The sequence below is a fragment of the Eleutherodactylus coqui genome, chromosome 5, assembly GCF_035609145.1.
Source record: "Eleutherodactylus coqui strain aEleCoq1 chromosome 5, aEleCoq1.hap1, whole genome shotgun sequence".
NCBI classification, from domain to species: domain Eukaryota; kingdom Metazoa; phylum Chordata; class Amphibia; order Anura; family Eleutherodactylidae; genus Eleutherodactylus; species Eleutherodactylus coqui.
Genome location: NC_089841.1, coordinates 197,196,608 through 197,223,393, shown reverse-complemented (window position 1 = coordinate 197,223,393; position 26,786 = coordinate 197,196,608). Strand labels below are relative to the sequence as shown.

The window sequence follows — 26,786 nt, the reverse complement described above, 5'->3', positions numbered from 1 at the left end:
GGATGATCTGATCTTTTCAGTTCCCACAGCATTTTCAAGGTGAATCAGCAAAAATCTGAGATACTTCATTTCACTCTACCTTCCACAGAGATGGACCATTTAGCGGGGTTCACAGCGTGTGTTTTGCTTGTATTTCGAAATGTAGGGAAAAAAATGCTTCTAAAAAACTGCATTTTTGAACACTCACATATGTTCTGAATTTTTAAAGTCAGCCACTTTAACCCCTATTAAACTAAGGTTATCTTTTCCTTCTGTGTTTCACAACACAATAAAAATGCCCAGTGTGAGCTCAGCCCTAAAGGTGGGTTTTAGATGGGCAGATTTTCTGATGATCCTAGTGAAAGTCTGTACAAATGTTTGTACTCAACTCGAGTAAAAGGGCCTTTAGAGGAAATTGTTTCCCATTAGATGACAGAGAGGTTCCTTGAAGACGACATATACAGCCATGGCCCCACTGACTCTATGCCCGTTCTTTTTGTTTTCTATATTTGCCTCTGTTAGCCTGGTTGACCTCTTCTCAAATTTGGCACTGTTAATGTGTCAGTTGGAAGGTTCCCTTCGCTCACTCTTGTCAACTGACGACGGTCTTGGAGACCGCCCACTTAAAGGGGTTCTGACATGAATAATGTTTTTATGCTTTAGCAGCCATTGTTCCCTGGTCTCCCTAATGGACCCAGGGAACCCATGGGTTAATGGCTGCTAAAGCATAAAAATCTTATGCTTACCTGTTCTCCTGTTGTTGTTGACATCGGGGGGTCATCTCCCGGCAGCATATTAGCACTTTCTGCTTAGGTTAAGCAGCCTGACTAGAGCCACCTGATTGGTGCACGCTGTGCAGTCACGTGGTGCTGAAGAGCCAATCAGGTGGCTCTAATCAGCAGCGCTGCTTAACCTAAGCAGAAAGTGCTAGTATGCCTCCCGGCAGGCAGTCTTCTTCCTCCAGCAGCCGCGCCGCTCCGGGATCGCGCGCATGCGCAGTGGAGAGGTGCCCTCTGACAGGAGTCAGGACGGGCCGCGTCTCCACTGCGCATGCTCAGCACTCCGGAGTTCAGCCAGGACGGACGGGCCGCCCACAGCAAGCACTGCTTGTGACGTGCTTGCTGTGGCGGTCCGTCCGTTGACCTCGGAAGTGCCTGACGGACGGACCAGAGCAGGAAGCGGTCTTTTTGACCGCTCCTGCTCTGCTTTAAAGGCACAGAAGAAGATGCCGGCTGGAGGGGACATGCCTGGCGATCGGGCCAGGCCAGGCAAGGTGAGAACAATTTTTTTTTTTTTCATGTCAGAACCCCTTTAAGACATTGACAATACCTAGAGTTAAACTTAAGAACTGACCAGCCTGGTGAAGGGAGGTGAGAGGGTCTCTACGGCTATAGAACCTTGTAGAGAACCCTGCCTATTCTGTCCATGACAGGTCCTCTTTAAAGTATCTGTGCATTCAGGAATCAGCTGATCCCGATGGAGTATTTACACTTAAATTGATTTATTGCATTAGGGACATAATTATGACCCTACACCTTTTCCTATCAGATAGTTACAATTCATAGATTGTCCGTCCATGCTGTGTATGATCTGCTGTAGGTACATGTGGATCACTGCTAGTTGCTGGGCAGCAGCTGGACTTGCTATTAGCGCCAGGTTCAGCCCAAAAATTAGTGGTGATCTACATCCAGTGATCACAAACATCAGCACTGTGTACTGGAACCCTTGAGGTGGTTGGAAGGAGATTCATTTCGAAAGGTTCAACTTTGACAACAGAGATATTCATCTGCAGTAAATGCCAGAGAATGGGGTTACCCCACGGACCTCACCTTGTATCACTGTGCCATCTTGGGTGCATTTATGCTTGATTTGATCTATAATCGACATTTTAATTGTAGGTAGAGATGGAGGGTGGCAGGTGCTCCACTTTTTTAAAATATGTTTTTTAGTAAATTGGAAGATAGAATAATGCCTCTACAGTACCATCGATTAGATGGCAGTATTCTTGTAAGTCAGTGTTTGACTTTTTAAGAAGCCTTATAACAGTGACTGTGAATATAAGCCAAAGCCAGAGTCCTCTCCAAAGTTAAAAGATCACCATGGACATAACATAGGAGATATGAGAGTTTTGATATTAAAGGGTGGTTTCAAGTCACAAAACCACAGAAGAATTTGGGAATATAAATTGATAACAACCTTTAACACGCTGAATACTGGGTTAAATTATTCCCCAGGATTTATGCGTGAATGGGAAGTGTGAGACATTTATTATACAGATAAGACCCCCATCAACAGTAATTCAGGGACCATAAACTTTCACTCCCTTATCAGTGTTTAGCTAAAAATGTTTGTGTATCTCTTGTAGCAATTCAAGCCTGCTGACTTTCCCCCCTCCAACGGTAATTTAGGGACCATAAAACTTTCACTCTGCTGTCAGTGCCTAGACAAAAAAAAGTTTGTTTGCTGTTGCAGAATTCCTTTTAAGTGCGAACCAATCACATCCATATCTGTGCCTTGTCATAAGTATGTATGTTATAAGTGTGTATAAATATGCATGCCTCTTCAGATCTAATCCATAAGCCTGAAGAAGAACCCTGCGTTGGTTCGTAAGCTCGCAATAACATCATGTATTTTTGTTAGCCATTAAAAGGTATCATATCTACAAGATTACTTGGTTTCTCTTGCTGAGAACAATCGCAAAAGATCACCATGCATGGACAAAGTGTTTCTGTTTTTTTTCCCCCTTCGGTGTACAGGAGGTTGCTGGCTTGTCTGGCTGAGAGGCCTATGACATGGGTCAGGATGGGTATAGTTTCTCCTTAGGGAGAGCACCTAAAAGGTGTGAGGAGACTTATAAGGCCATGCATGCTCCTGTGGGAAATTTATACAAATGGGAAGATTGAAGAATGCCTCCACAGCACCACCTATTGGAAGGCTGCATTCCTGCAAGTCAATATCAGACCTTTTAAACAAGCCTTGTAACAATGGCTGGGAATATTTTTTTTTAGTAAACTCTATTCAAACATAACAAAATTAACCTACATAGAAATTGTATGTAAAGTGATGGATGTAATGCACTGTATTTATTTTTATACATTGACTGTGCATGTTTTAGGTATGTTTGGCAATTTATGCTCCTTATAAATGTAATTGTTTACTCTTTAGTGACACAAGTAGAAGAAAATGCTTTGGTATACTGAGTGTATTTTGTCTAGTCTATTTCCCTATGTATCCAATTTCATGTTTTCATGAAAGCGGTTTGTTTTTACTTTTTAGAGTTCCTTAAGCAGGTCACAAAGTAGCAGCAGGTGAGATCCTTATCCACATATACTACATTTCCTGCATCCTGGGGAAGTATCTTTTAATAGTGACAGAGTGCTCGTTTGGGAATACGAGAGAAGTAAAATTAAATCTAAGAGACCTACTGAATGGTTTGTATCTGTAAGTACTTGTTGCACTGAATGCATTTTATTGAGGTATGTTCATTAATGATCCATGTTTCCTGTTAGGTCTTGCACACCTCGGCCGATTGCTGTAACGCCTCCTTCCCAGACAGGTAAATTGCTAAATATGTGCTCTTAAAGGTGTTGCGCCAAGATAGAAAGTTATTCCTTATTGACAGGATTGGTAGGGTCCCAGCAGTCAGACCCCCACCAATCAGAAAGGGATAACTTTCTATCTTGGCACATCCTTTGGAAAAAAAAAAGGAAATGTCATGTTTACATTAATTATTTTAATAAAATTATGTTTTTTTAAGTAGTTTAGTTTCAGTTCTCATTTTTATGAATAATTATTTGTTCTACACGTGGCTGCCATCTGTAAATACACCTCTGTAGTGTATAACTGCACAACACATACAGAGAGGGCATAGGAAACAAGGGACGCCATGTGACCCCCCCCCCCCCCCCCATCTGCTATGCTGTAGCCATACCAGCAGTGAAGCGCACATACTCTGTAGCATGCACAATTTATAACATAACTCAAGTGGGAGGGAGCAGCATACTGTTAGTGGCAGATGCAGGATCTTCTTCTTCCACTCGAGTTATGCTGTTGCGCACCTTGTCAGCCGAAGCCACAGTATCTTTTCAGCTCCAACAAGTACTTGTACTTTACTGCTAGGCAGCCCCAAGAATAGGGGCGTTATCTGATCACTGGCAGGGAGACAGGCTGAATGTACACAACCGGTTTACAGATGTATGACATTCATATTAGCTCCCTCTGCTGGTCAATACAAGAAATATGTAAAAAAAAAAAAAAAAAAATTTCTTATTTTTTTTTACTAGTTGTGAAATAATACAAATATTACAAAAACAGTTACAAAAGGGAAAAATTATATTCCACTTTTGTCATGCATTTCATTAGCATGTATGTGTACCTCTGAACAATGTTCCATAGTTTATGTACAGAAAGTCATGTAAAATAAAAGTTGAATAAGGGTCCATTCACACGGGCATATTTCCAGTCCATGTGCTGTCCGTGTATTCCATACACATCACATAGATGCATTATTGCCAATTAGGCTATTCACACGAGCATTTGAAAAAAAATTTCAGCATTGGCCTGTCCTGGTCCAAATCACGAATGTCTTCTGCATCCTCCATTCGGAGCGCCCGACTGTATAACAGCCAGGCGCTCCGAGCGTGGAACAGCTGGAGCGCAAGGTGATCGCTCAACGTTTGAGCGATCATCTTGCGCTGTTAATGACACAACGATTATCACTCAAAAGACGTCTTTTGAGCGATAATCTTTGTGTCTAAATGGGCCTTAAACTGAGGGTCCTTTACATAGTTCGATGAGTGGGCAAGTACATACATGCAAACAAACATATTCATTGGCTGATTGCATCTTTTAGGGAAGCATAGAAATGTTGGCTTATCTGCTCCCAATGTAAACTGGGAAATGTGCAGCCAACCAGTAACAGCCGGGAACCAACCATTGTATTAGCTCCCAGGGCTTGCAGACGAGTGTCACATTTCACGCATTTATCTACACATGAGATGAGTGTTTTATAACTGGCTATGAACATACCATTTGAAACTTTGGCGGCAGTTCAGTGGAAAGCAATTGGAATAACATGATAACAATAGTGCTTATTTATGGACAATACATTTTCACCATCAATAAGGCCGCCTGCAGACGGGCGCCCGTGGAAGCTGCCATAGGATTGCGTTAGCAAACGCAATCCTAGGCAGACGGCCGCGCGAAATCTCGCGCGGCAAACAAATCGCGGCATGCTCTATTTCTGTGCGAGGCTCGCAGCATGCTGAAAGATCAGCGATTAGTTATCAGGGATTCACAGCGGGATACATCTGATACTATTGTTTCAGCTGTATCCTGCTCCCTGAACACAGGTTGGGAATGAAGATAAGAGCGGTCCAGCTCTGTTCTCCATACCCCGCGTGGAGCACTTGGCTGTATAACAGTCGGGTGCTACGGGCAGGGAACAACTGGATGCAGAAGACAAGCGGGGCCACCACGCTTGTCTTCTGCATCCCCTGCTCTGACCGGAAGGTGATCACTCAAGATTTTTTGAGCGATAATCGTATCTAAACCAGGCTTTAAATTCATGACCGCACCCATGAGAGATTAAACTAGATTACTAACTAATGGGAAGAGGGGGGTAATGGGGTTATAGATTGAAGTACTATGCTACTGATGGATAATTGCTCATTGGGTTGGAGACTTTACCAGTAAAGTAACTCAAAAGCTGATTTGTAAGTTTGAAGTGTTAGTATTCTTTCCCGATGTTGAAATAGTGCCACACAACCAGATACAGCTACCTCAGCATTTTCCAACCAGTCCCATGGACAGACAACAGGAACTGAGGAGGTGAAGGGTGTTCCCGTCTACAAAGAGATCTGGGGGGGGGGGGGCGGTCTCTCTCATGAGTGCTGCCTTGGGCATAAGGGTAAAAAAAAAACTGTTAGATTTACCTGCTGAACCCAGTATGGGGGTGTACCACGTGTGCTAATAACTACTGCACATGCTTTATCAAACAATTTCCACATTTCTTGCAACAGTTTTTTTTAGTTATTTCACAGAAGAACTAATGGAGTTTCCAAGCACAGTTTTCCACTGTGTTTCACAGTAATGGCATGTGTCATCAAAAAAGCACAAAAGCAGCATATGATGATTACTATTAAAAGTTCCTTCCCTACTATCCATTATCAGCAAAGGAGAACAGTCTGAAAAGCACACACGTACACTTAGTCAGAATATTAAAACCACCTGCCTGGGTAGGTCCCCCTTTTTTACTGCAAACACAGCTGTGACCAGTCGAATTGGACAAGACCTCTAAATATGTGCTGTCTGGAACCAAAGCATTAGGAGCCGATCCTTTAAATATTTTAAGGTGGAGGCTTCCTGGATTGGACTTTTCCAGCACATCCCATAGTTGTTCGATTAGACTGAGTTATTGGGAATTTGAAGGCCAAGTCATCACCTTGAACTCTTTGTTATGTTTAGTAATGTTTACGTAGATGGTTCGTGTCACCGTAACATCTGCATGTACACCAGTCAGTTCCTGCAGAACATTGTCTACTTTCAAAATTGCATCCTGGTGCTATCTCTTCTTAAGGTAAGCAACACACATGCATGCTGTCGTCTGCAGGAAGATAAAATATAATTCATTAGAACAGACCACGTTGTTCCATTACACCATGGATGAGTACTGATGCACACATGCCCAATATAGGCGATATTGGCCACAGACAAGGTTCAACATGGGTACTATGGCCAGTCTATGGTTACACAGTTCCATACATAGCAAGCTACAATACACACTGTGTGTTTTGACACCTTTCTATCATAACCAGCATTGACTTTTTCTGCAGTTTGAGCTATAGTAGCTTCCTGTGAGATCGGACCACACTGGCTAGGTATCACTCAGCCTTGGGTGCACAGGATCCTATCGTTGGTTCAACAGTTGTCCTTCCTTGCTGTGAAACGTTTTTTTTAAGAAATGTTACGGTGAAAACTAGAAACAGATTTACATAACTATTTTGTATTCCAGTTACTCCACGGCACAGCTTACAGCAATATGGACAGATAGCCAGGTAAGGAAAGTGGAAATTAAAGTATTGACTTCTCTCTAAAGGGAAAATTAGACCTCATTTCAGTACTAAGCTATACATCCGCATCTGTGAATGCCGATGTCAAGCTGAGGCAGCAGTGATGCTGGAGGAGAATGCAATTAGAGCAAAAATCTGTAAATATGAAATCTATATAGGTCAGTTATAAATGGAAATTTTCATTTCAAAGACAATGGATGGTGGATTATGTATATATTTCTGATATTTCATAGTATATAGGAAAGCACTGGTTTAATTTTATTCTGGCATAATTTTTTCATCTACCCTCACGATATCCATTGGGAAAAAGCATCATAGACCCTCTAGAGGTTATATGCTCTGTAAATCCATCCAATTATGATTTCTAGAGATGAGCGAGCACCCAAATGCTCGGGTCCACGTTATTCGAATCGAGCTTTTCGTAAAATTCGAGAGCTCTACTCGAGTAACGAACCCCATTGACTACAATGGGAGACTCGAGCATTTCTGTATGTGGGACGCCGGGTGCCAAGCTTTTTTTTTCTTGGTTCATTCTCTCCCTCTCTTTTTCTCTCTCTTTCTCTCTCTCTCTCTCTCAAAAAATTTGCCAATGACGCGCTCTGCGGCGGGCAGGGGTCAAAACAGGCACGTCACAGCGGGAAGAAGCCAAAAACTGGGGCGGGGCCGAACACGACTTGATACTCGTTCGAGTAACAAGCACCATCGAGTATGTTCGCTCAACTCTAATAATTTCCTTAAAGGGTTTTTTCAGGAGCAAAACTATTAGTGACCTGTTGTCAGGATAGGTCACCAATAGCAGATTGGTGAGGGTCCACTGCTAGGGATTTCTACTGATCAGCTGATTACCTGGTGCTACAGACCACTGGAACACCCATTAAAGTGCTAGCCATAGATCAGTGGCCCGGCGGCGTTGCATCACAGCTCTCCCATGGAAGTATATTGGAGAGAGCTCCAATACTAAACCGGTTCAAATTACGGATAACGCTTTGGCAGTTCCAGCCATCTGTAACAGCATATAATCAGTTTAGGCTAGTTTCACATTGTGTTTTATGAGTCCAGTGCTGGTTCCAACTTGGTTTCCGTTTTGTAGGCTACATTTATACTGTTAGTCCTGATCTGGATTATGATTTCTCCAGCAGGCTTTGGGGTATTTCGCCGCTTCCGAATTATATCGTGTGCACACATCGTCGACCAGAATCAGACACAAATGCTGGTCTAAAACCGGGAGAGTCTCTACAATGTGTAGAGGCTCAGGCTTTTTATTATAACACATGACAACCGCCCTTCAATGGGCGTGCAACAGATTACATCAGTAACATATAAGATTCTCATTCGTCGGATCATATAGCATCCCCCACCTCTCTGCCCACCCTCTCAAAATGCTGATGTAGTATGGACTTTTGTCCTAGCTGAAGTCAGCTCCGTGTAGTGATGAATCATTGTTTAAATAGCTTCAGGATGGGAGTGGAAGGGGGCTAGGTAAACACTCAGTGTTAAACACAGGATATACACGACACTATGGCCCTTTAACTCTTAGAGGCTGGTTGTGCAACTTGTGTAACTTCTATGTACTTAACTAACATTACATCAGACATCCATTGTCTAGCAAATACTATGATTAGATTGTGTGTGTGTCCTTTAAACTCCTGAGCTAAAAAGTCATTACAACAGCAAAATACATTTGGGTTATATTAATCGATAGACATTTTATAATAGCAATCATCATGTCTATCACAATCCCCCCTTAAAATGTCTATCCTCTAATTCTCTATCTAATTTTCACAGTTTTCTGCGCATGAGCCTATAACTGGAGCGCGTTGAAGGTTCGTTTTAGGGTCTTCAAGGGGGTGTAGGACTTGTCCACTCCTTCTGGGGATGCATCCAGCAAACTCATGGTGGGAGCGGCTTTTCCAGCATCAGTTTCACAGGTCTCTCTGACACAGGGAATAACACAGCAGACTAGAACAGAAAAGGTAACCATCAGTTCACATACAACAGCGACGCCCGTCTGTGCCAGGATCCTTTACCACCCGCTCATCCATGGCGAGTGCTGGTCCCAAAAGTTAGCTCTTTTTAGTTATTGCGGTCAGCTTCTTTAATGGCAACTGCGTCTTTACCCGCGGGTCACGTGTCGTCTAGGATGTAGGTACAACAAGTCTCCCCTATCATCTTTACAGACACTCCCCTTTTTAGCTAAAGTCATATCTAAGGCCATTCTATTTTAAAAAAGGTCATAGTCGAGGTAGGTCCTATTGGTCGACTAGTCCCTATAAGGCGTCTCTAGTATAATTTATAAACCACTGCTAATTATAATAAACATAATTAATCCAGTCAACATTTATTTACCCTAACGATCAGGAAAATGGACTCGAATCTAGTTTTAACTTGGTCTCTAATTTTTAAAACTTGTCAGGTACCCCCCTTGGCTATCCTATGATGTCAATGTATACGTGTAGATCAAAACTACCACCAGGGGTCTCTCTTCTCGCTCTAGTATAATGTTACAATACTAGTAGCGTGCACAGGTACGCACGGCGTGGGACTCCCTAATCTTCACCCACACCAATGTCCCTCCTGGAGATAGTCCTAATGGTGAACACGTCCAAGTCGCCTCACCCTTGCGTCAGGGTTTTCCCACTGCCCGTAAGTCCCTACTCCTAGGAGGGGGGGATCCCTACCTCACCTCAGATGGAGGCCATGGATTCCCTGGGCTCATTTCCGGGCATCCATACCCTCTATCTGTACAAGTTAACACCCCACAGGGTGTGCCCTCGCCGGAACCTAAGGTCTTCTGCACTATCCCTTGGCAAATGGGAATTCCACTGACAATCCATCTTAGGAGATCGGGGCAGGCACAGTACTAGTACATTTCTCCTTTCCTTTGGTAGCGTATGTGGTTGGCATTATCGGAACTGGCTCTTCATCTTTTTTAAACAAGGGAAATATTGGTGAGTTCCCCAAAAATCTCCCTCTACCCTGCCTATTTGCCCGGCAGGTGTAGTTTCCAGGGTAGTCAGTAATACTCTCTCCGGTGCAAAACACTTAAGTAGTTATAGAGTATTCCTTCTTCCATTTCTCACGGACAGTGTAATTAGCGGAAATGTTCGTGAAGAGACTAAGCATCTACAGGGAGATTTAGGGGGACCATCCCCGAGTGTAGTCGGGCACTACCGCACACGCAACAGTTAGACTTGTTGCTCCTGTTAGCATTGTACCTCATCAACTCCAACCAGAGATTCTGGTCAGAGTAGCCAGTCGCCACTGTCAAGGTGTCCTCAAAAGGTAGGGTCGGCTATGATCATCATGTTCGTCAAGGTCTTTATCTTACGGCGGAGGGGGTTAATTATGGGCACGGGACTAAGTGAAGGCTTCCATTCGGCTGCATCTACCATATCCCTTATTTTAAACTTCCCTAAGGGATCTGTCCTCCCGTACCGGTATGTCCCCAGACTATAAGTCTCCCCGTCCCCCGGGCTTGGATCTCCCATGGTTAATGTAAAAACCGCATTAAAACCAAGCAACATACTAAGTTCAGCCTTCCAATACCTGCTGTCCTTATTATTCTCAAGGAGGGTTATACGACTAATTAGGGATTTCCCGCTCTTATCTTTCTTATTTAAGGCACTTCGCGGTTTATAGGACTAGTCTGTTCCTGCGTTACATCCCACTAATCCCCAATAACGGCAGTCTTCTCCCCAGACGTTATCAGTGGCGCAAACATATTGTATTCCCCGGGTATGTAAGTCATATAACCAGCTGGACTGAGCTAAATCTGGCCTGCGGTGGGATCTTGCGCCTAGACACGGAACCACAGTACAATAGTCGAAGGAATATGCGGCTACTTGAGCATTGGACGAGTTATACTAGAAGGTAACCATACCCCCATATTCTTCCGACTAAGGATTCCAGTTGCCACCCTCCTCTCTCACTAGCCCTAACCAGAGTAATGTCTTTGGCACAACTAAGACTGGTCTCCCGGATCTGAAGCTTTCTTACAGTATGAAGCATGGATCCATGTAAGTCTTTCGGCTAGTTTCACAGCTGTGGCAGTAGTCAGAAGCACCTGGTAGGGGCCATCAAATCGGGGCTCAGGAGGGTGCTTCCTGAGGAACTTCTTGACGCACACCCAATCCCCAGGCTGCAAGATATGTGTCCCAGTGTCTGCCTCTGAGTCTGGAAGAGAACACCTGTGCATAGGCTTTGGTTAGTTCTTTAACAACGGAAATCACATACTTAGTCAACACATCAGATTGTAATTGTAACCACTGAGGATAGTAAAGACCTAGCCTTGGGGCTAGCCCAAACAATCTCGTAGGGAGATAATGTATAATCCCCCCTGGGTTCATATCTAACACTGTATAAGGCTATTGGATGACAGTCTTTCCAAAGTGGCGTCATTTTTAAGTATCTTACTTTTAGCGTGCCACTACGTCTCTCCACCTTGCCACTACTCTAAAGGTGGTACAGTATGTAAAAGGCCTGGGATACACCCAGAGCAGACATGACATGTTACATTCACCTGCGAAGTTTATACCTCTGTCTGACTCTGAATCACTTCTGGTACCCCATATTCACAGTTTACCTCGTTCATGAGCTTCTTTGCGGTTACCTACTTGTTTTCCTTGGTGACAGGGTCGGCCTCCAACCTGCAAAGACATCAACAACAACAAGCACGTATTCATACTTCCCAACAAGTGGGAGCTGAACGTAGTCAATTTGCAATCCCTGAAATGGGTAGAGTGGTCCCGGCAAGTGTGATGTGGCAAATTTACTTCTGCCCTGACTCACCTATGGCATAGATCATGCTAAACTGGACAAATGATGCAGCAGCTACAGAGAACCCAGAAGTCGCCCAACCTCTTTCAAGCGTCGTCGTCAGTGCTGCTTTACTAGGTGGGTCTTTCCGTCCATCAGCTGGGCCATCATGGGATACAGGAACTGTGGTGGGCAAGTGCTGTTGACTGTTCACCACACGCTGTCCTGTTTCTGCTGCTCCCATATTAGTCCATTTATTCTTTTCTTCCTTGCTGGCTTGTAACTGTAAAAGTCTTTTAGCATATCAAAGTCCAAATTTTTGTCAATGTCCAAAGTTTTTACCACTGACTCATGCCGTCAGTATCTTTTCTTCTTTCTTCCACGGCTTGAGGGCCGCTGCCTTTGCTGCGCTGTCAGCGAGGGTGTCGTCTCTCGCCTCTCCAGTGTAGGAATCGGTGCGAACTCTCAACTTTGTCAGGTAGAAGCAGGGCCTCCATGCGACTCTGTACCGCTGCACCATTCTCAATTGGTTGTCCTGTTGGGGTAAAAAAACTGTCTGGCCTTCCATATTGGGCCGTAATCATGAGCTATGCCAAATGCATACCAGGAGTCAGTGTAAAGGGTTGCCGGTCTTACCTCTCGCCACTCTACACGCCTTAGTGATGGCCTTCAATTCCGCTTCTTGTACTGAGACATGCGGAGGCAGAACTTCTGCTTCTAGGACATCTTGTTGTGTGACCACTGCATATCCGATGTGGAGTCATCAATCCTCACCCTGGTACCATCTGCAAAAAGCTCAACATATGCATTATCAACAGGGGTTCTGGTAACTGTTTGCATACCTGCAGTTTCTTACTGAATTAGTACTAAATAATCGTGCTGATGTTCTATTTCACATGGCTCGGAATCTTGTTATCTTATTCCATTTATTTTATTTTATTTTATTTTTTCAAACCCAATCGCTGATCTACAACACCTAGATCATCTATGGCCCAGATCACCTATGCCTCCCCCCTTTTGAACCGGAATACTCAATGGAAAAAGAGTCATTGCGTTCAAACTAGTAAACCAAGAGGCACAAAAACAAGCACTTTGTAGGTCAAGATGACATTGTATGCAGCGAAGTCTGAGCGAAAATATCCTTTAGATTTTTTTTTTTTCTTTCAGGTCGCAGTTAGCATTTTTTAACACAAGGGGGCGCCACACAATTCAAATTTTACGTCACCCAGTGTAATAGTATTTCAGGGTATGGCCAGCGTTTAGCTTTTGCTCTCCTGTCGGAATATAATTATAGCTTCAGTGTAGACTGACACTAGAATATACAAAAGACTTAAAGAAAAACTAAAGAATACGGATGACTTAACATCCTACTCTGGGCAATTCAATCCCTCTTTCTTCACATAAAAAGTTAAATTACTTCATCAAATTGCGTGAAAAAAGTCTGCTGGGTGACTATAGGGAAATTATTTCATCTGTAGGAGCCTTCCGTAACATCATCTGTCTGAGTATCCATTGGAGAAGCGGGCAGTGGAAAACAGAGCCCCTGGGAACATGAGAGAGCGTCCCCTGTCATGTATTCCTGGTCTCTGCCCCCCATGCATCAACTCCAATCTTCCATGCACTATAAACCAGCTTAGTCATCTACTATGTCCCAAGCTGCATCTCCACAAAGGTTTGTTTCCCTGAACTTATCATACATCCAAAGTGGCCACATCTTGGAGTGTAACAAAGTCCGGTCAAACAAAACCTTACTTCAGACAATCATGATGTTAGCACTGGATACAGTGGCATTGGGGAATATAGGCCTCCCAAGTGCAGCAAAATGGCCGCCAGAGGCAGAAAGGGGCGGGGCTACAGATCTCCCAGGTGAGGCAAAATGGCTGCCGGAGGAGGAAGGGGAGGGCCAGGGGCAGCAGCACTTCCAGGTGAGGCAAAATGGCCGCTGGAGGAGGAAGGGGCGGGGCCAGGTCCTGTCCCGGATGGGGAGGGACCGGAAGTAACATCACACACCCTGAAAGTGAGCACATGGGGGGAAGTAACTTCAGGGTGGGGGCAGGCCTCACTACATTTACTGCAGAGTCACACTATGTTGGATTGTAAACATTGCAAGCACGGCCGCCATTACAGGGAGGGGCTGTAGTCAACACAAAGGCATTACATTGTTCATTAGCAATACACATACCCCCCCTACATGCTTTCCCCTCTTGAATCTCTTAACTACATTATACCTCCTCCTAGCAATCTAAAAACACCTTTCTTTCTGCTAGGCTTCCTGCTCATCTTCTGAAAACTTTCTACAGCCTATCTTATCTGTCCATGACCTGACATTTCTTTCTGCAACTTTTCCTGGTCCTTTCCCATCAGCAACCAAATCACAAGCTCTATGACCTTTGTCCTTGCTCACTTTGCTCAACTCTATGCTACCTGCTTATTCTAGCCTATTCGAAGTTTCTGGACACAATAGTGTTTCTCTTGTAAAATCTGCTTTCTCCAAATCCTTCCAATATAACCTCTCTTTCCCACTCAGATTACAATGCACATTAATTCTACAAAACACAGGGAACGACAAAGTAAACAGAAAGGGTTAATTGGAAAAAGCTTTCAGTTCACTCTTATCAGCAGCCCTCCCCCCAACAATAAACACTGCACATTCTTTCTATAGTACCAAACAGACGGGATTACTGGAGAATACCCACAACGGCTCAAGGTATATATCTCATCTACCTTTATAACAGCCCACCGTATACTAGTAATCCCCAAGAGCACTCCTTGTACACGATCTAGACAGGACATTTAGCTATACACAGAGACTGACGATTATTTTCAATGATCAAGAGTTTTCTGGAAGCTTCAGCCGTCACAAAGCACGGCTATACTCACACGTATATACCTTTCCACATTTGAGAACATAACACGCTCAATCATAAAGGTAAGTATACGTATTATCTTCCTAACCTCACACTATTTTTACCTAGGAGCACGTGTCACTGGCGTGTTCCCTCAGACTTAAACAGCCGAGTCCGCCCTCCTGACACATTAACCCTCACAGAATTTATCTCTTGGTCTTGTATACACAGTGTTTAACCGTCTCAGACACAACAGCATACAAAACACCCCTAGACAGGTAACATGGTGATTTTTCCGAGTGGACAGAACTAGAGTTATTACCTGTCTTTCAGTGAAGGTCCAGTCTGGATCAGGAACAGGCAGAAAAGCAGTCAGAACCCAGCTCACATCGGTAGATTTACATAAAGCAATCTTACCGTGTTCTGTAGATTTTCGGGCCCCTGAGTTCTGCGTGCCATCTGCCGATCTCTGTACGTTCCAGGCTGTGACCTCACAGATCCACTCGCTCACCCAGGGACTCCACTGATATGGATTATGATTTCTCCAGCAGGCTTTGGGGTATTTTGCCGCTTCCGAATTATATCGTGTGCACACATCGTCGACCAGAATCAGACACAAATGCTGGTCTAAAACCGGGAGAGTCTCTACAATGTGTAGAGGCTCAGGCTTTTTATTATAACACATGACAACCGCCCTTCAATGGGCGTGCAACAGATTACATCAGTAACATATAAGATTCTCATTCGTCGGATCATATAGCATCCCCCACCTCTCTGCCCACCCTCTCAAAATGCTGATGTAGTATGGACTTTTGTCCTAGCTGAAGTCAGCTCCGTGTAGTGATGAATCATTGTTTAAATAGCTTCAGGATGGGAGTGGAAGGGGGCTAGGTAAACACTCAGTGTTAAACACAGGATATACACGACACTATGGCCCTTTAACTCTTAGAGGCTGGTTGTGCAACTTGTGTAACTTCTATGTACTTAACTAACATTACATCAGACATCCATTGTCTAGCAAATACTATGATTAGATTGTGTGTGTGTCCTTTAAACTCCTGAGCTAAAAAGTCATTACAACAGCAAAATACATTTGGGTTATATTAATCGATAGACATTTTATAATAGCAATCATCATGTCTATCACAGTCCAAAACATTTTGGGAGAAAAAACTGTTTTTTATGTGAAAGTTTCCACTGTGGAAATTGAACCTTCTCCCCATATCTGCCTGGTGGGCAGGCTAGGTATAGGCTGGTCTTGCTGCGCTCTTATTCACAAAGTGTGCAGGCAAATTTTTATGTAGATTTTAAACTGTTCCCTGTAACTTTTTCATCATATGTTCTCCTACTCGGCATCCGTTGGCTTGCAACAGAGCAAATGAATCTGCTGACAGGCGCACATATAAAAATATATGAAGATCAGATATTCATTCATCATTATGTGTTTGTTTTCAGTCGTTCATCATCTGCAGAATCTCTGCCATATCTTAGATCCCACTCAGGAACAGGCAGCGTAAGTGTGTGGAAAGTATAGAGGCATTTATTATAGTAATGAACTCCTGGTTATTCTATCATTACCACAACAAAGGATATACTGTAGCAGATTTAATCATTATGTCCCAAATGTTTGTGTCGTGGAAAGTAATTCAGTAATTTGTACGGTATTTTCAATAATCATTTTTTGGCCGATCTTGATTTTTCCATAGGCACAGGATTTATGTGCCTAAAGGCGGTCTTGTGGCATGGATGCCACATACAGCAGCATTGTCATGCTGGACCCTTGTACGCGTCATCGCGTAGCTCCGCCCCATGACGTGTGCCGATTCCAGCCTCCTGATTGGCTGGAATCGGCACATGTGACGGGGTGGAGCTACGCGATCACACGTACAAGGGGGCGGAGCCAAAACACCGCTGCTGCCAAGCCGAAGGGAGAAGACCCACCTGCGCAAGCGCGTCTAAAAAGCAAGAAGACACCGAAATTAGACGGAGCCATGGCGACGGGGAAGCTAGCACCGGAGCAGGTAAGTGAATAACTTCTGTATGGCTCATATTTAATGCACGATGTATATTACAAAGTGCATTAATATGGCCATACAGAAGTGTATAACCCCACTTGCTTTCGCGAGACAACCCCTTTAAGTATCCTACTTCTCTGATATATTATTTGCCATCCCCACTTTTTCTCTTCACCTTAATCTCACGGTCCCGCTTGATCTATTTCTAGGGCCTTTCCTGTTTGTTCAATAAGGGCCATATATATTGAACCAACAATTAGCAGATTTTACTTCCTCTACACTTATGACATCCAATTATACACCTCTTAGGGTGGCTTCACACCAGCGTGTTTTTGTGCATACATAGGTGCGTACATAAGTGCGCATCGATGTATGTGCAAAAACATGCGTGAATGCCGGTCCGTGCACTGCCTCCAATGGAGCCGTGGCTGCTGCCGGCAACCCTAAATTGTTTTTCAGGGAAGAGCTTTACATATAATCCCTTCCCTGAAAAACAAGAATTTCAGTGTAAAAGGGAAAAAAAAATTTTAAATACCTGTCCGCCGCTGCCATGTCCACGTGGGGTTAAAGAACACATCTGCTGCATGCGGCAGATATTTCCTTCCTTCCCGCGAGGAAAAAGAATTCCCTGCTGCACCTGCCACATCTGTGACAGATGCAGCAAAGGAATTCTGCATCCCTGTGGGGAATAAAGAATTCCCCACCACAACAGGTTTTAGAGAGAGGACATGATGTTAGAGACAGCGGACAGACAATCATTGGTGTTTTGCAGTAGTGCAGTGGGGATGTCTTGGTGAGGGTGGCTTCACACAAGCGTGTTTTTGTGCGTGCATACGCGCGCACAAAAACATGCTTCTATTAGAAACAATGCATTCCCTATGGTGTGTTCACATGTCCGTGTTTTACAGCTATGTGCCTGTAATGATAGGACATGCGTGCACCATAGAGAATGCACGCATTGTCTTCAATGGAGTTGCGGCTGCTGCCGGCGGCTCCATTGAAGACAATGGTCTGCCGGCACCCCTGAATTATTTTTCAGGGAAGAGCTTTACATATAAGATCTTCCCTGAAAAAACAAAATTTTAGTATAAAAAAATAAATAATGCATGAATTCACCTCAATGGAGGGTTATCAGTTCCCTTCCCTGAGAGTCATCCCAGCTACTAATGAAGGGGTTTACCCCGAAACACATTTATTAGCTGGATTTTAATTTTGACATTCTAAATAAAACGAGAAGTGGGATATTCATCCAATTGTTCAGGTACTTTTATTGGAACCTCTGGAGAGTTGCGCCTACACAGCACATTTTTCTTTCAGCATATACTACCCTCCCACCATCAATGGGTTAATCTGGGTGGCAGCACCTCCTGTTATCTACCATATCCAATTTAAGCATTTTAAGACTAGGGTATCTTCCCAGGCCTTAGTCTCAGTCTTCACTGTGGGTTTGCTCCACTTCTCTCTCCACCTATTTCTTGTGGATTGATGTTGACTTAGGTCTTTAGCAAAGCTTCTCCGGTCTTTTCCAGCTTCATACGTCTCTATTACATGTCTCCTGAGGTCTTCCGAAAGATGAAACACCTTTTGCCAATTAGCTCTTTGAGAAGTCATAAATTCAGAGGTTCACAAAGCTTTTCTCTCTACACTGTGGATGTTTACTCAATGCGGTTAATAAAAGACATGAATAATGCAGCTGTTTTTGTGTTATTAGTTTATTTAGATTATTATCTAAGTCACATTGGTAGACAAATTATTATCAGACCAATTAATCAATACAGAAATACAGTTAATGCCAAAGGGTTCACTTACTTTTCCCTTACTATTATATACTTTAACACTCATTAAGGCTGTACAGTGACTTCGGCTGTGACACAGGTCACGCAGACAAAGATGACAATATAGGCCTGCAACCTCACAATGTAAGGCTGTCTGCTTACGGACGGATTTGCATTGTGGAATCTGGAGCAGGCATCCGCCCCCAAGTTCCACATCAAATACCGCCTATAGCGTGCTATGGATAAGCACTTTTTCCTGCACATGGGCGGAAATCAATTACGATTTTCCGCTTGTGGAGGGAAAAAAAACAAAATCGCAGCTTGCTCTATTTTAGTGCGGTTTCTGCACAGACAGCTTCTGTTGAAGTCAATGGAAGCCATCCAACCCGCGGACTGTCCACAACTAACATTGCGGACAGGTCACGGATTTCACAATCGCCTAGCGATGGCACTAGAAAATTTGTGCTGCGCATGTCCGACAGCGAGCCGTCCAGACCATCCACAATACAGAAGGGTCGGATTTCGTTGCGGGATTCCGCATCTGGAATCTGACCCAGTCGTGTACAGCCGTCCTAATATAACTTACTGTTGAGTTCAATCTAAATGAACTCAAGTTGCCACGACTGCGGCCCACAGATCACAAAAAAAATCCAGTGAGGTTGGACCATTGAGTTCTGTTAGGTTCTGTTAGGTTGTACATTCATAGGGCAGCGTTGTAACCTTGGCATGACCGGTGTTGCAGTCAAAGGCGCCCTGTAGCCCTAGCCTTAAAGTAACAAGTATTTCAGAATACCACCTAAAGAAAAGAAGCAATTAGATGCATAATCTCTTCTTTTATTGAACCAATCTCATTAGGTTATCTTTAAGTCATTCCAGGTTAAGGCCTCATGTCCATGGGTGTTTTTTACCACGTATTACGTGTGCAATGCACGGCGCGTGATACGCGGTGAATGAAATCAATGAAAGTAAATAGACTTTCATTGATCCATTCACATGAAAATGTAGATGCTGTGTGTAGATGCACACGAGAAATAGATCGCAGTATGCTCTACCACGCAGAGTGAGCCCTATACTTTTGTATGGGCAGCATATGCAACATGGGCCATACGCAATACAATGCGTATGGTTGGCGATTCATACGCGACCCCGCTATGAAACAGAGCGGGGAATTAAAAAAAAAGACTGCACATGCGCAGTCACACACAATACACTCGCTGTCCATAAGTAGTCTCTGCCAGTGGAGCTGGCATCACAAACTCCAGTAAAACGCTGCGGGACATCCGCGGCGTTTTATCCATACGCCCGTGGACATAAGCCCTAAAGCTGTAATACTTGTTATTTAATTTATGCCAGGGTATATTTGGTTTTCATCAGTATTATTTTTCATCAAATATTGTAGCTGAGAATTGATCATATTTAAACCAAGTGAATGTAACCAAACAAATGTAATTTATTATTATAAGCAATCAACATCAGCAAGTAGAATACATGAAAGGACCACTCCAATAAGTTCCACCCAAGGTAAGAATATTACAGATATGCAATTAAAAGGGCTGTGTGCTGGGAACTTTGTTAGGATATAAAGTAATATCCTTGGCGTCCCTGGGCCCTGGAGTGAATCACACCTTCTGTAAGTTTCTCAAGTTTTTCCCATTCTTCATTTTACAACATTCTACCATAACCGTATAGGGCACATTTTAGACGTGCTCCATTACGGTGTACTTTTTAATCAGTGGCTGAAGCCAAGGTGCATGGTAGTTTCAGACTTCCTTTGCAGAATAGACACACTCCTAAGCCTATCAGCGGGCGGTCCTATTCAGTGATTGACAGTGATCTCTCACACAAGGTAGGTTGACAATCAATGAGTGAAAGCTCACACTGGATTCATATCAATTATGTTCCAAATTATCTTTCCCCAAAAATATACATCCATCTGCTAAGCTCCTCCCTCTCTATAAGATGCTATCCAGATAAGATAGCATATATGACATAGCAGGTTCCCTTTTCAAGTACTATATACCTACAGTGTGCAAACAAATGTAACAGTGACATTTGTATTTTACTGACAATTGCGTAAAATAGAAGAAAAAAAAACGGACTGATTTCAATATATTTTCAGGTTCACCTATGTCTGGACACAGCATTTCTTATCGGTAAGCTATTTACTGTGGAACTTTCTGCCACTATCGCTGCTGGTGAATAAGATATCTCTAAAATTTGGATTCAATTAGAAAGAGGCTTCCCTTTCAGGTCAGCCCCTACAGATATGCCCCTCTCCACCAAATGAGAACAGCAGCTATGCTGGTCGATTTATTGCAGCCATATAGTTAGCCATTCACTTGTGCTGGAACCAGCAGCTTTTCTGACTATAACAGGCGATTGTCAGGTTTTGCAGTACCTAGGTGTCTGTGCAGCCAGCAGATTATCCAAGGGTTAAATTTTTTTTAAACTGGCTTGACCTCATTGGCAAACTACTTTTTAACCAAAAAAACACATGGGGCAGATTTATGAAAGCTGTCTTTGTTGTATATAGCAACCAATCACAGTGTAGTTTTCCATTTTCAACAGCACTATAAGGCATCGTTCAGATGAGCGTGGTTTACAGGCTGCTACAGCATCGTGTAAACCACGCTACTGGCATGCAGGAATTCTGCAGTGAATAAGCATCTCCATGCTCCGCAGAGCATCCCATTCACATGTCCGTGCTGTGGGCAGAGTGCTGCTGCGGCTCCCATAGGAGCCTGTGGTCATCACCATGGACTGCGCCGCAGCACGGAGCTGACAGGCGAGTCGGCACTTACTGTCCTATCTTTTTTGGGCTTAGTCAGACGAGTGTTTTCTGTTACACGTTTACTTGCATGAAATTCATGCAAAGCACATGTGTCAGGAATTCGCGTGACCGAAGCGGGCATCGTGGTTTACAAATCGCACCTGGGTGCATTCAAAATTTGCACATAAAGTGCGGTGCCATCGCTATCCCCTGCTGCGGCTGTGACAGCTGCAGCAGGGGATTCCTTGGATGTGAAACCCCTGGATGCTGTCACATCCAGGGGTTTCATCTTGTGGTCAATGGGGCTAGCGGCAGCAGCGGCGGCCCCATTGACAACATACAGAGAAGATCGTGCTCCTGTGCCACAGCGGGGCAGAGGATCTCTTCATGTCCGTGGGGAGTCCCCTCCTTACTGAACACTGTGAGAGCACTGTCACAGTGTTCAGTGACAAGGGGACTCCCTGCGGGGATGAAGAATTCCCCTGCCACAGCTGTGGCACAGGAGCACGATGTTCTCCCATTGCTTTCAATGGGGCCGGCGCTTCTGCAGCCCCATTGAAAACAATAGGTTGACGGCAAGCCCTGAAGGGATTTTCAGGGATTGAAAATCACCGCCTCCATAAAGCTCTGCCTTTGGTCACAGCGCTCAGCCAATCAATCAGAGGCAGCCCTCAGCCATTCAATGAATGGCTGAGCACTGACTCTTATTGCTGATAGGAATCCGACCCGCCCGTGGACATGAGGCCTTACTGGTAATTATCGCACAGCTTCTGTCATACAGTTATAATAGAGGAGATTACAGCTCATCAACCTGATTGTATACTAATGGTCTGTAGCTTATTTAGGGGACTATAGAAGGTAATGATAATTAAACTGTTACCCCAGCAGGCAGAAATGGTATAGCCCCTACGCTAATGCTGCGTTGATACAACATGGGATTGATTGAAAAAGAAAATTTTAAAAAATCTCATTTTCGAGATAGTGGCTAATAAGCATCAATCAGGGGGCTGCAATACAAAGAGACCTCCAGAGTGTTATAGGCAATCAGGTGAGATGGCAGGGATAGAAAAATGTGTTTTCACTAGAGTGTCCCTTTAAAGTCAAAGCTGTGTCTTACAGTTATAGAATATGTATGTAGCTTACTCTCGCAGCCATAAGCTATGCTGAATCTCTCCTATCTCGGTGACAGGACTGACATCTCAAATGACCAGTTACAAACGCCTAATGAAATCAGCAATCCTTTCAGAACTAATTCAGGTAATAAAATACAGCTGTTGAAATGTACATTCTGAGAAGTGAAACACATTCATGTTAGAGCTACCTAGACGCAGAATTACAGATCCTCAACTCTAATGGGCTGTTTTATCAGAGACAGGGGTGGCACATCGCTAGGCTATCTCCTTAATGACCGGCCATGTCTTTGTACAGCAGTCGCTAAGAGACCTCAGGGTAGGCTGGTTTATCTCTATGGTGGCCTAGACAAAGGTCAGCGCCAAAGTTTTCGGATGGGAAGAGTCAGGGACCCGTGACATGTAAGTGGTTGACAGATTGAGGGGGCTCCATCTGTCACCGATTACCACTTTGATGCACCAATGGGTTGACATGACAGCCAAACTCCTGACCAAGATTGCCGGATGTACCATGCAATTTAGCCTGGAGGCTGGGTCCAGTGGGAGAGCGGTCACAGGTACACTGCACGTCTTCAAGCTTCCTTGCAGGAGTAAATAATTGTGTATTTTAAAAAAATAAACACTTTTCCCCATAAAACTCCATTTTTAATTAATTGAAGAAGAAAAAAAATACACATAATAGATGTTGCTGTGTTCATACTGACCTGAACTACAAAAAATATGTTATTTATCCCGCGAGGTTAACAATGTAACCAAAAGTAATTAAAATTTACAAATGTTCAGATTGCTCATTTTCATTCATTCGCAGCTGCTACAAAATGGCTGCAATATCGCTGTCACTCATGTGGATGCAGCTTAATACTGAGATGTGTTTGAAATGAGACTATTTGGCCCAATGCCCACGGGCGGGTTTTATTTGCGGAATCCGCGCAGATTTGAGATGCGGAAATCCACGCGAATTCGCCGTACATGGAAATGAGTGGAGCCTCCGCAATTGATTTTAGGTCTGCGGATTTGATTTTATGGTATTTATTTGCTATCCGCACAGATGTAAAAATCTCAGCATGCTCCATTTTCATCGCGGATTCCATGCAGATCTTGCTCCACTGAAATCTTTGGGAGTCGCGGACTCACAGCGATCCGCAAATACATTTAAATGCATTTGTGGATCACACACGTGGATTTGAAGCCTGGTGGGTGGGGAAAAGCGGTTTTCTCAGAAACTTCTGTCGGCCATTTTGATATACAAAGATGTTTAACATGGGGAAACTCGTGGCCCTTATGGAGGACTTTCCTGCCATTTGAGACACTGGGTGCGAGGATTATGCAAACAAGGATCACAGCTGGGAGGAGCTGGGGCAAAGCTATTATGGTTCCGAATGGACCAGTGGCAGCGTTACAGAGAAAGCCACCATGTGTAAGTCCTTTTTTGCATGGAGAGCATGATTGCATGTCTGAGGGTGCATGTATGATTGCGTGTGCAGGATTGCATGTCTGAGGGTGCATGTATGATTGCGTGTGCAGGATTGCATGTCTGAGGGTGCATGTATGATTGCGTGTGCAGGATTGCATGTCTGAGGGTGCAGGATTGCATGTCTGAGGGTGAATGTATGATTGTGTGTGCATGATTGCATGTCTGAGGGTGCATGATTGCGTGTGTAGGATTGCATGTCTGAGGGTGCAGGATTGCATGTCTGAGGGTGAATGTATGATTGCGTGGCATGATTGCATGTCTGAGGGTGCATGATTGCGTGTGCATGATTACATGTCTGAGGGTGCATGATTGCGTGTGCATGATCGCATGTCTGAGGGTTGCATGTATGATTGTGTGCATGATTGCTTGTCTGAGGGTGCATGATTGCGTGTGCAGGATTGCATGTCTGAGCATGCATGATTGCGTGTGCAGGATTGCATGTCTGAGGGCGTATGTATGATTGCGTGTGCAGGATTGCATGTCTGAGGGTGCATGATTGTGTGTGCAGGATTGCATGTCTGAGGGTGCATGTATGATTGTGTGTGCAGGATTGCATGTCTGAGGGTGCATGATCTCAGCAATAGTAAAGCAAAACAGCTTCTAGGGGTGGGTTGGACATAGTTGGAAGGGGTTTGGTTTCTTTTCCCATTTTTTTTCATTTAATTTCCGTGCGGAATCCACAATTCAAATCCGCGTGCACCAGGGCAGAAAAAAAAACACAGAATCCGCGACGACCCGCAATTATTAATAAATCATTTTTAACACGCTCCGCCGTGCACCCGCTGGGGATCTGAGGCTTAGATCCGCAATAGGTGCACTGCGTGCCGTGGACATGAGGCTTTAAACAGCCCATGAGGCTTCTTTCACACGGGCTACAAAATCTCGCTACAAACCCCTGTGAAAGAGGCCTTATGGATAATATAAAGGAAGAGTCAACTAATTGTTTGACCTACATACAGTGCTCTGCTTTAAGACTGTCTCATTTAGCCACATCAAAAATGTATCCACCAAATGGTGTACAGCTGAGCATTATTTATGCTATATACCGCTAGCTTTGCAAAACAAATGACATCAAGATTATTGTTGCTCGTCATGATGAGCCGTGTGACCAAATCAGCATGCTTTTTGCATAATCAACCACTTTTTACTGTAAATCTGCTTTCCTGTAATTCATAATGGTGGTGGTGCCTCTTCAATGAATGTGGCTCAGTGGTTAGCACTGTTGCCTTGCAGTGCTGGGGTCCCAGGTTCATATTTCATCAAAGACAACTCTTCCTTCTCCTCATTTTTTAAATATTTTATCCTTTGTGAGATTTGAACCTCGGACCCCAGCACTGCAAGGCATCAGTGCTAACCACAGAGCTACATTTGTTGAAGAGGCAACACCCGCACCCCCAATTTGGTTGAATTAGGGACCTTCTGGAGGCCACATTAGTCAATCTGATTTGTATTTTCCCTCCATTGACTTTACTGGGTATCGGACCATCCTGATTATTTTTGTAAAATTGGGCCGATCACTACCGACCCGATTATTCCAATGACTGCTTATCACTAATCAAGATGTGTCAAGTATTTGTTTCTGAACGTATTTATTACGTCTTTTTGTACCATCCTTAAAAACAGAGGGGTAGAAGTGATAACTGAGGTGCGGAGAAGAAAAATATCATATCATGTGGCTTACATACTTTCTTTTTACAGCAGTTGCAAGAGATTCTTTCAATACCCCATCTAACAACTTAGATCGCCTAAGGGCCATCCAGGTATATGCGGTTCATAGACATATTTGCAAGGATGCGTTTATATAATATAAAGGGGGTTTATTTCTAATAGCTCTCATATATCTTCTCCAAATTCTCTTTGGACTGAATTGGTGAATGAGAACAAAATTGATTAAAGCTGCTCTGAAAACTTAACCTCTTAAACACCATGACCTGTTTTGGACTTCAGCCAGACCCATTTTTTCTGGCATGTCACTGTATATAGTAATAACTTTGGAATGTTTTTACTTATCTTCGTGACTCTGAGATGGTTTTTATGACCGATTGTATTGTATTCTGGCAGTACATTTTGGTCAGTATGTTTTGGATTTATTAAAAAAAACTGAACTTTACAGAATTTTTTTGAAAAATTAGCAATTTTCAAAATCTGCATTTCTCTGCTTCTAAGACAGATACTTACACCACATAAAGGTAGATATGTACGGGTTTACTGTCTCTGAATGGAAACAAGAGCATTGATTTAAGGCCCATTTAGACACAACGATTATCACTCAAAAATCGCTCAAAGCAGTCTTTTGAGCGATAATCGTGTGTAACTGCTCTGACATTGCACAGTTTTCGTTAAACCATCGCTCATCATTGTATTTCTGCGTGCTTAAAGACAACAAAGAGTCTTATCAGGGATTCACAGCGGGATACAGCTGATATTATTGTTTTTAGCTGTATCCCGCTCCCTTATAATAGGCAGGTAGAGATGATGCTTAAGGCTGATGCTCGATCAAGTATCAGTCTTGTCAAGTAACTAATTACTCGACTGAGCACCATTCGGGGTGGGGGTGGGGGGGCTGTGGGGAGCGGGGGGAGACAGATCCTTACCCCGCACAGAGCGCTCAGCTGTATAAAAGCCAGGCGCTCCGTGCAGAAAACATCTGGATGCAGAAGACAAGCAGGAGCATCCCGCTTTCTTCTGCATCCTCCGCTCAGAGTGCTCGGCTGTATAACATCCGGGCGCTCAGAGCGGGGAATAGCTGGATGCAGAAGGCAAGCGGGGACACACCGCTTGTCTTCTGCATCCTCCGCTGGGAGCGCTCGGCTGTATGACAGCCGGGCGCTCATAGCAGGGAACAGCTGGATGCAGAGAACAAGCGCCCCTCACTTGTTCTCTGCATCCTTGGGAGCGCAAGGTGATCGCTCAACGTTTCAGCGATCATTTAGCGATGTAAATGACGTAACGATCATTGCTGAAAAGACATC

General features: G+C 43.9%; 1 protein-coding gene across 1 annotated transcript in view; it reads left to right on the top strand.

Moving 5' to 3' along the window:
* The window catches only part of RNF212B (ring finger protein 212B), a 50,577-nt gene extending 24,954 nt beyond the window's left edge, over positions 1 to 25,623 (top strand). The window contains exons 7-14 of the mRNA XM_066604999.1: positions 3,256 to 3,287; positions 3,489 to 3,535; positions 6,992 to 7,034; positions 16,106 to 16,163; positions 19,904 to 19,961; positions 20,560 to 20,593; positions 22,400 to 22,467; positions 25,513 to 25,623. Coding sequence (XP_066461096.1) covers positions 3,256 to 3,287; positions 3,489 to 3,535; positions 6,992 to 7,034; positions 16,106 to 16,163; positions 19,904 to 19,961; positions 20,560 to 20,593; positions 22,400 to 22,467; positions 25,513 to 25,619 — 447 coding nt within the window. The 3' untranslated portion in view covers positions 25,620 to 25,623. The remainder of the gene's footprint in view (positions 1 to 3,255; positions 3,288 to 3,488; positions 3,536 to 6,991; positions 7,035 to 16,105; positions 16,164 to 19,903; positions 19,962 to 20,559; positions 20,594 to 22,399; positions 22,468 to 25,512) is intronic.
* The last annotated feature ends 1,163 nt before the right edge of the window (positions 25,624 to 26,786 follow it).